At 43.7% G+C, this 10,310-nt stretch overlaps 1 protein-coding gene across 1 annotated transcript in view; it reads left to right on the top strand.

The window, feature by feature from the left end:
• Positions 1-2,480: 2,480 nt before the first annotated feature.
• NOTCH2 (notch receptor 2) overlaps positions 2,481-10,310 on the top strand; it is a 159,341-nt gene continuing 151,511 nt past the window's right edge. Inside the window, exon 1 of the mRNA XM_087866205.1 lies at positions 2,481-2,691. Coding sequence (XP_087722331.1) covers positions 2,619-2,691 — 73 coding nt within the window. The 5' untranslated portion in view covers positions 2,481-2,618. The remainder of the gene's footprint in view (positions 2,692-10,310) is intronic.

The raw sequence follows: 10,310 nt of genomic DNA, 5'->3' as shown, positions 1-10,310 counted from the left end.
ACTTTCAATAACAATACTTGCTTATTTATTGTAAAGTGCTTATTCAAATCCAGTTTGGAACTTTATAAGCCTATACTCATACCGACTTGTACTTGTGTAGTGTTGTTTTACATTCTAGTTCAACCTCTATTATGTGATAGACACTGGGAATCAGTAAGGCCACGATCTGTGCCCATAAGGACCTCCTAATTAGTTGAGAAGACAGAAATACCAACAGTCCTGTGTAAAAAAGAGATATTTTAATAAGATAAGGAAGCAGTCCAGTGGAGAGACTGTTTGTGAGAGGGAGGAATTTGTTACAGTGTCAGCAAAACCTTCTCAGGACTGAAGGATTAATGATGATTAGAAATTCACTAAGAGAAGGAGGGAAAGGAAGGAAGGACAAGAGTCCTTCCAAACCGAGGGAACAGCAGGTACAGAGACTGAAACAAGAAGATGTATTTGGGGGAATCTCAAGTCGTTCAATACTGTTATTGTGTAAAGTTCACAATAGGGGCAGAGCGGATGAGATGGGGCCCAATGAAGTAAAGGCCTTGTATCTACTGCTTTTAAAAGTTTGGACTTTATCCTGTAAGAGGCAGGGAGATGTTCTGTGGGTAGAATTTTCCTTTCCAGTAGGATTGAAAACTCTCACATCCAATTAGTCACATAGGTTTGTACCCTCCCCAAGATTGTCTCAGATACGTCTCTTCCTTTCCATTCTGACATTTATATCATTAGTTCAGGCCTTCATCTCCCCATGCCTGGAGTGTCTCACAAACTCCTGACTGGTCCTTGGGCTCCAGTTCACCTTTTGCTCCTGACAATCAATTTTACACATGATTATCAGAGCAATTTTCCTTTCCATCAAGTCTCACTCCTGTTCAAAAGCCTTCAGTGGTTTTCCATGATCTGAGAGATAACTACTCCTCCCCCTTCTCGGCTTGTCCTTCAAGATCTCACCAATCTGGTGCCAAGCCCCCTTCCCTCCTTGACTCCTGTCACTGCAAATAGTGCCAGAACTCATCTACTTATTCCCTTATCTGTACCTTTGCTTTTATGGTGGCTGGGCTCTGGAATGTTACAACCACACAAAACTTTTTGCTTGTTCTGTTTTCAGCTGTTTTCTTTTACAGATAGTAAGCCCACATGTACCCATGCTTGATCATATGTCCCATTCTCCTCCCTGGAAGTAACCACTATTCTGGTTATATTCTTTTTTTTTTTTTTTTAAAGATTTTATTCATTTATTCGACAGGATAGAGACAGCCAGAGAGAGAGGGAACACAAGCAGGGGGAGTGGGAGAGGAAGAAGCAGGCTCATAGCAGAGGAGCCTGATGTGGGGCTCGATCCCAGATCGCCGGGATCACGCCCTGAGCCGAAGGCAGACGCTTAACCGCTGTGCCACCCAGGCGCCCCTCTGGTTATATTCTATTACTATATATTGTATGGTATGGATCCATAAATAATATATAGTATTGTTTTGAAAAAATTTAAACATACATGAATGATACACTTTATATCTCCTTTTGCACTGAGCTTTTCAGTGTCATTTTATTCTTGAGTTATCCCTATTGAATATATGCATGTAGTCTCTTCAATTGCTGTATTTCATTTCATTTTATAAATATACCATACATTATTCATAGGTGGGATTTAGGCTGTTTCCAATTGTTGGCTTTTACAGGGATTCAGGGTGTCATATATGTCCATTGTTGGTTTTTACAAACAATGTTACAATGAATATCTTTAGCAAAACCTTCCTTGAATCCTGCGGGATTCTCCTCAAAAGTGCATCCTGCGTCTTTAGTATCATCCTACTGTGCTGAGCACACTGATACACAAAGTAAGGGAGTTAAAGAAATATTTGCTGAATGAATGAATGAATGAATGAATGAATGAATGGTGTAGCACAACCTAGTTGACGGCCATGTTCCTTTTCAATGGGCTTTGGCGCCTGAGCCCCCATTTCCTTCTTTGACAGCGCTGGACCTTCCCCACCGCATTCCTGGCCCGGGAGTGAGTGTAAGTGTGGGTGTGTGGGGGCGATACCTATCTCACTGGAAGAGGTCTGTCTTTCCGGCAAGTTCAGGATCTTGGCAACCCTAGCGTCTGAAGTTCAGGGTCCTATCACCCACTTACTGCAGCAGAGGCCCGGCCCAGAGGGGCAGTCCAGCGTTGACTGAGTTAAGGCGCGTCGAGACCCGACGCGGGTTGGAGAAAGCTGGAGGGGCAGTCGAGGACTCGTAGTAGATCCCTCCGCGCGCAGCTCGGGCCGGCGCTTCTTCCTGCGGGAAACCCCTGGGTGCCGAAGGCGGCGGAGCCCGGCCGCGGCGACAGGGGGGCGGGGTTTGCGGTGGGAGGAGGCGGCCGAGGCGGAAGGACACACGAGGCTGCTTCGCTGCACAGTCGAGAAAGTTTCAGCCAAACTTCGGGCGGCGGCTGAGGCGGCGGCCCAGGAGCGGCAGGCTTGGGGTGCGGGGAGTGGGGGCATTTATTCCTGAGCTTCGGGGCCCCGCGCGAGGCCGTGAGCCGCAGAAGCAGGAGGAGGAGAGGAGCGAGTGGGGGACCCTCTGTGGGGACCCCCTCCTCATGTGGATCTGCGCAGGCGGCGGCGGCGGAGGAGGCGACCGAGAAGATGCCCGCCCTGCGCCCCGCTCCGCTGTGGGCGCTGCTGGCGCTCTGGCTGTGCCGCGCGGCCCCCGCGCGTGGTGAGTATCGGGCCGAGGGGTGCTGTCCCCTGCGCCGGGGCCCGCGCACCGCCTCCCTGGCCCGACCGGCCACCTGGGGAGATCAGTGCCCCCCCCCCTCCTTCCGTCCTCCTCTCTGCGAGAAGGCCGGGCTCCGAGCGAGGCCACTCGGTTCCCCAAAGTTTGGACACCGTCAGGGCCTCCTCCCCCGCACTCCCCGCCGCCTCCTACGCCCCTGGGCCGGTAGCCCCACACACGCCTCCTCCACAGAAGGGGGGCCGGGCCGCGAGCCTCAGAAACTCGCTTTCCCAGGCACTTGAGTTCGGGGAGTTGGGGTGTTTTGCCCTTTGGTTCCGCGTTTCCTGGGGTCGAGGGAGAGCCGAGTGCCGGCTGACCGAGACGAACCCTCGCCGGCCGAGGACCGCAGATGGGCTGAGCAAAGGAATGCCAGATTCTGGCGTGGAGGGAGCGGGGGCAGGGCCTCCGAGCCGCTCAACGGCTTATACCTCCACTGCCAGACTTAGCTTTACCAAAGGGAGGCACACAGTCCGGGTTGGGTGGGTTTGGTTTGGATGGGGACAGGGTTTCCCGGTGCGCCTGAGTCATGACACTCCGAATCCCTGGTCCCCATGAATCCAGTGTGTTTTGCTCGAGTCTTCGAAAGGTGGAGGCAGGAGCAGTAGGGAAACTGGTGTGGCTGCAATGCTGAGCCACATGATTTAAAAATCTCAACTGCTGTTATTCTTTCCGAGGCGCTGAGCTCCGGCGCTGTTTCAGAGTCTGTGTCCAGCCCCAGGAATGTGGTGTGACGATCACCAACCCCTCCAACCTGGCAGCAGCTTTTGCTGTGCTTTTGGCATGGTTGGGGGTGGGGCAGGGGCGGGTGAGGAAAAGTGGATACGTCAATTCAAAGTGCTTCCTTGGAAAGCCTCTTTATGGTTGGATATTAGCAACAGTCTTTGTAAACACGGTTGGACCAAGGAAGGGGAAATCGAATCACGTCTTATCCATCCCGCCCCACAGTCTTAGATTCCGAATTTCTTCAGACTGTTTAGTAGAAAGAACTTGGGTTTTGGAGCCCTCTGTAATCCTGGGTTCAAATCCAGCTCTGCTGTGTGAACTCACCAATCAAATGGCAATGAAATTACCCAGCTAATAGGATTAATTAAGAGGATGTATATTAAACCCATGGCAGTCAAAAGGTATTCAGAAAGTCCTTTCAGGGCAGGGCTGTGTTTTGTTTTTTATGAACTCTGCTTCCAGAGGGTTGGTAGCTTTTGCATGTTTGTTAAACTGATTGGGACTTCTTTTCCTGGTCTAATCCGAGGGAAGATTTTACCTTTACCAAAAAAACTAGTACATGAACTATGTCTTTTTGCAAAGAAAAGGTTAAGAAGATGATGAGCTTCAGAAAAATTTGCTCTTTGTTCATTGTTAACAGAGAGTTGGCATGCCAATCACAGATGTTTAAAAGAGAACAAGGTTTTTTGTTGCTGTTGTTTTGTTTTTTTAAAATCTTTTTGTCACAGTACAGAGTTGTTCAGCACCAACCAGATCCTTCTTGGACAGCTCAAATTCCATGCACCTCTATGTCCCTAAGAATTTCAGAAGTGGACCAGGAGGGTGTGTGATGATGAACCAAAAATCATTGTTTCAGAAGCATTTAACAAAACAGGATGGCATTTTTGCCTTTTCTTTTTCTTTTGAGTGAAAGCTTGACTGTAAGTGTAGATTTATGATAAAAAGGACTATAAACAGTGGGCTAATCTGACGATTACAATCCTTGGTTTCTACCATTAACTTGCTTTAGTAAATAACTTAATCTTCATGATAGGTACTCTCCCCACTTATGAAAAGAACTAAAGAAATAATCTCCTTTAGAGAGTTGGAGGGAATAATAAATAGGATTGCAAAGTGATTTGCAAAATTAAGTGTTAAATGGTAAGATCAATGTCAGAAATTGGATTACTTTGACACACAGGGCTTCTCTCATTCTAGGACCTCAGTACATAGAATGATAGCCTCTTTCATACTTCTGTACTGATGAGGTATTGCTATTACCAGCTAGCTGTTAGGTGGGCAAGTTTGAGTGTTAGTTACTTCAAAGGACTAGATATGGATATTTGATTTTTAGACTGGTGTTCTTCAGATGCGAAACGACTGCAATAAAAGAGATTAAAGAACCTGTTTTTTGGTATAAATCTTAAATCTTTTCAGAGTCTAGCAGAGAAGTCTTCTTGAATCTTCTTAATCTGTTGTTGTGTTTTTGTCAAGGTACCAATTATAACACACTCTTCCAAATTTTTGAGTGTTCCTGTATTTGGGATTGGGGCCAGTTGTTAATTTAAGTGTCACTGAGTTCCTAAGTCAAGCAGTCAACCCATCTGTCTAATTGTCTAAACAGCTATCCAAGACCACCTCTTGCTCCTTGTTTTCTTTTGCTTTGTAATGGGAAGTGATTCCCTGGTTTTGAAGCCTGCTAGATAATTTCGCAGCTGAATTCTTCTGTTGCTTAAAAAAAAAAAAATCACAAAGAATTTTTTTTTCTTTCGGATGACGATGAAGTTTATCCTAAAACTATTTTCCTTTTTCTTTCTTCTTGTTCTTTCTATATTATTATTCTTTTGCAGGGGTGGAGTGCAGAGGAAGGAGAGTGATTATCTCTTGTCTCTCTTTTCTTTTTCCTGATGTTTTGATTTTTGAAAATATTTACCCACATCTCCTTGGCATTCTTCTGTGCTATTCCCACTCAACTGTCTCTTCCGTAGGCTTCCTGTGGTATAGAGGAATAACTTTTGGTTTACCTGAATTGTATTTGTTGAACTTGTATTTGCTGACTTCAGGACCTTTAGAAAATGTTTAAATTGAGTGGGATATGCTTGGATGCTTCAGAGCAGCTTTACAATACATTTTAAAAATATCATACCCGCAGAAATTCTATTTTGCCCACAAAATTTGCATTGATCTAGTTCCCACTCTGATGCCATTCCTAGTGGTTCTTCTCCTTACCCTGTCTGCTGTGGTAGAACAAATCTCCATGTCCTGGCTGCATCAAAAACAGCTGAGGTGACTCTTGGACTCAGCACCCAGGGATTCTGATACAGTAGGTCTGAGAATCTGTATTTTTCAAGGTTTACAGTAACTTGTTGGAACCCACTGTTAGTTCATTATTCTGCCTTGAAGTGTATATAGTGTGTATATGGGGGTCTTTCCTTCTTAATTTTAATAATTTCAAGAATTAATCTAACCTTAGTCAGCTATTCCAGTGTTTAACCCTCTGACTATCAAAGATTTTTAAAATTGCTAACATAAAAGCTGTTGAGTATAATGCCATTTCTTCTTGTTCCCTGGACACAGTGGGTCCCCATTGTCTCTTTAGAAGGGCTTCATATATTTGAATGATACAATATAAATCCTCTCCCTGATCCTTTTCTTCTCTGTTGTCTTTTTTCCCTCAAGCTTCATTCATATACATAGTTTTGGGCTCTCTTTATTTGTCCTTAGTGGTTTTAGAGTAAAAAATCCTAAGCCATGATTTGAATGAAAATATAATAAGAGATTTTACATTATCCTTATATTGTGTTTCCACTCGTTATTTAAGTGCTTTCTTTCTTGACATCTTTATCTGGATTTCACAACTTGAACCTTTCATTTTCCTCCTACTTTTTCCTGATTCTCCTTCTCCTGTCTTCTTCCCCTTCTTTGCAAGTGACTTGAAACTTGAAGGTTTTATTTTCTTCTACTCTGCTCTTTTTATTGGTCTACCATATGTATAATATTTTGGAAAGGTCACTGGACTGGGAGCGAGAAGACCAGCATTCTCTTCCAGGCCTGTATTTAATTAGTGTTGTAATCTTGTTGGGAGGGATTTTGGTCCTCCATTTGCTCAGGTATGTTGTCCATACTCACTGAGCCAATTAGAGTCGAGACTAGAATTTCTCTCGTTTGGTCCTCAGTCCAGTGCCTCCTGCATTCTCTACACCACTTCTGTCTTCTGTACAAATGAGCTCATGTACATGAAAACACTTAGAACATCCTCAAGTGCTTATTGTTAATGTGTACTTCTTGAGGAAGAGAATTGTGTTTTTTCATTTATGTGTTTTTTTCTAATACCTTTACCCTGTAGCTGGCACAGTGCCTTAGCATCTAATAGACACTCAATAAATATTTGTTCCATTGAACAATTACTTTTAGTCATTTTCTTATTCTAGACTACTATGGTAATCCAAGACAATTAATATTATTATTATTATTTTTTGGTAGTATTTGCAAGAGTCATTGCTTACCTTACATTTGGGGAAAAACCAAATGTTTCCCTTCCCCAGATGTTTTATTTAAACTTGCCATTTTGAATTTCAGTGTGTGTGTGTGGTTTCTTCTCTCTTTCTTTTTTTTCCTGATCACTTCTGCAAATCATAAAGGTCACTTTGACTTTGGAATTTAACCTCAAAGGTGCTGGCATCCACCCCCTGCCTCTCACTTGAGCTGTTTCTACTGTTTCCTTTATTACCTAGACCAGCAATTTCTGTTCTTTTGTTCAGAGTTGCCACACTTTATTGTAATTTGGTCATTTGAGGAATTATTGGAATGGTATTTTTAAAATTAGAGTTAACTAAGGTTATGTTTGTTTTGATGATTTTTTTTTGAGATTTTTTTTTTTCATTATGAGCTGGATATCGCTAACTAGTATTAGACTAAAAAGATATATACATTTAGTAAAGGCTTTTTCCTACCAAGAGAGGTCCCTAAAAACCACTACCACAAACAAAACTCTAAAGATGAGAGGTGATAAATAAAACTCTGGCAGAACCATATAGTGCCTGAGCTATCTCTGCAACAAGATTTGCTCCTTGAGGGTAGGCACTGTGTCACACACGTCCCTTCTCTGGTCCATAAAACTTGTTTGGCATATGCCCAACATGTAGAGTCATCCAAGCAGCAGGTCGGCTTTGTCACAGCACCTGGGACTCCTGCTCTGCCCTCCCCACCTTTGGAACATTCTGGAGGAGAGGCTGATGGTGAATCAGGGGTGTGTCTTTATGCTCCTTTCTTCTTTGAAGAGAGAAGATCAGTTGAAAGGTGACCCCACCTACAGACTTTATACTATCTCTTTTTATAAGTTAATGGGTAGCTGAAATTTTCCTCTTTGTTGACTTATGTGTTGGCAGAAACTTTAAACTTCATCTAGTCCTTCTATCCTTTCCATGCTGTATCTGCTCCTCTTACAACATCCTGGTCAAGAGGTAGTCTGCGTTTGTGCTTGAACAACTCTTGTGGTAGCTTCCTGCTTTTGGAAGCAGCTTAGTTCATCTCTGGACAACTCTGATTTTTAGAAAGATTTTCTTATATTCAGTTGTAACCTGTCTCCATATGACTTGTGCCCCTTGGCATCTTCTCAAGAATTTGCCTTATAGAGTCCTGAGCCGTGCATGAGTAACAAGGATCCAAAGGGGTACACTTTACTGAATTGATACCTATCCCTCCATAAAAGGAGTTAGACCTAGTGAGGGGCGTGAAGATGATTCCATCTGGGTTGTTTTCCTGGAGATTCTGATTCAGTGGGTCTGAAATAGTATCTGGGAATTTGTAGATTTAAGAAATAGCCAGTTAATTTATATATTAGGGAAATTTGGAATCATTGCAGAATGAATCTGGGGAAACCAAGGATTTTTTGGTTTAGTTTTTGTTTGTTTGTTTGTTCTTTGATAGTACTAGAGATAGGTTGCTTTGTCTGGGTGTTGTGGTCATTTTTTTATCCTTGAAAGTGCTTGCTTCTTGCTACATGTCTAGCTTGCTGGTGAAGTTGCTCTGGTATCCCTATAAGGCTAGTAAAGTTGTTCGTTTTGTCTCAAAAAAATAATCTACAAACTATTCAGAATCTTAGGGCTGCTGCGTATGTGTTGTATATGACTTTGGTGGAATCTTCCTTATCCACTTCATCAGAATGTTAGCAGAGATGCCAGAATACATAGGTGTTCCATGATTTTTTGGTGTCCACTAAGAAATTCTGTCCTAGTCCTTGTGCCGACACTGCCTTTGAGGATGTCTGCTGTGTTCACCCGTGAACACGTATCTGGTGTCAGGAATTTCCCTCAGATGTGTTAGTGCAAAAAGATATAAAGATCACTCATTTCATGCAGTCTTGCCTTTGGGCTGTCTGGGCTGCTGCAGCAAATGGAATAAGGAAGGAAGAATAAAGAAGGAATCAAGGGTCTCTTGAGTAGAACGGAGCATTCTTCAAGAAGGGGCCCAGGAGTGCTCCTCTGACAAAGACACTTAATGTTGCTGTCCTTTACAGGAAGTAGAGAGTGGCTTCAGATATGAAAGGTTAGGCTCATGGCCTCTGGATGGGACAAACTGCAGTGTTCATTTGTAGTGGTAGGTTTGCTGCAGATCCGTGCTTTCTGTCTTCTCCTTTTTGAGGCAAATACCAGTTGTGTGGCAGAAAATACATTGTGACCTTAAAAAGAAGAGTAAAACCAAGAAGGGGGGGGGGCATGATAAAAGCCAGAGCTTGGAGTGAGAAAAGTGAGGTGATTATTGTATTAATTTATTTGTATGTGTAAATATGTAAGCTTCTATATAAAACTCTGGTAGGAGCCCTAGCTGTTCGCTCAGAGATTTATTATCTTCGTAGCTCTGCTGTCCCAGTGGTGTGTTAGGGAGGATTGTGGTGTGTTGTTATCCTTAGTTTGTGTGTTTCATCATGTGGTAGGGAGTACAGGGGTTCTGCTTTTGTAGATGTGTGGGAATCATTGACCAAGCCGAAGATAGGGCTCTGCCCCCAGGGAGCTGACATCATCGGGGAGATAAGGCAGATGAGCACACAATTAGGAATATGAAATACAGTCATTTAAGTCACTTATCTACAGTCTCAGAAAGCAGTTTCCTGCAGTCAGGGTGACTGAGAGCTGTAGGGTCTAGGGGAGTAAGCTGCAGGTCTACTAAGGAATAGTGACTCCCATCGCATTCCTGCTAGGCTTGTCTGCTATTCTCCCCTTTCTCTTTTGTAATTTGGAAGTATCAAAACTTAACTTGGGGAAAAGATAAAGACCCCTTTGTCTGGTGGGGGTCTAAATGTAAATTTGGCATTTGGTATCTATTATATCTATCAGTGGGTTTGTGGCAAGAGAGAGGGCTGTGTTCTTAGTCCTGGATGCCCATAGGCCTGATCTAGGACAAGTTAAGGTGGAGATATCTTCTTTGGAAGATCTGGTTCTCAGTGGTAGTAGCTGAAGGAACTTCTTGTCATGGCCAGGCAATGACTGAGGTACAGTATGGACACACCCAGAGCTGTTGCCTTAGGTGGCATTGATTAATCATACTAACATCTCCCTCACCCACTGTGCTTGTCTTGGCAAAACCCTGTTCCACCAGCTCCTCAAAGTTTGTGTTTTACTAGATATGATTGAGCAAGTCTTGGGGGTCATTTTACTGTCCTTTGCCACTCTTGAACTGTGGGCCAGTTACTTTGGTCCAGCTCTGGTGCCCTTGGACTTTGGCCATTCAGTGAGTGGCCTTGGACTTTCTTCTCATTGGACTGAAGCACCTTCCCCAGAGGCCTGCCTGAGGCAGTTTCTAGTCTTCAAGTCAGTTGCTTTCAGAATGTTGGCACCTGGGCAGTGACTCTGGGTCTTTGA

The sequence above is a fragment of the Ursus americanus genome, chromosome 12 (assembly GCF_024610735.1).
Source record: "Ursus americanus isolate L20-20 chromosome 12, mUrsAme1.1.p, whole genome shotgun sequence".
In the NCBI taxonomy this organism is placed as follows: Eukaryota; Metazoa; Chordata; class Mammalia; order Carnivora; family Ursidae; genus Ursus; species Ursus americanus.
The sequence above is the reverse complement of the archived record's forward strand: the minus strand, read 5'-3'. Positions and strand labels throughout refer to the sequence as shown.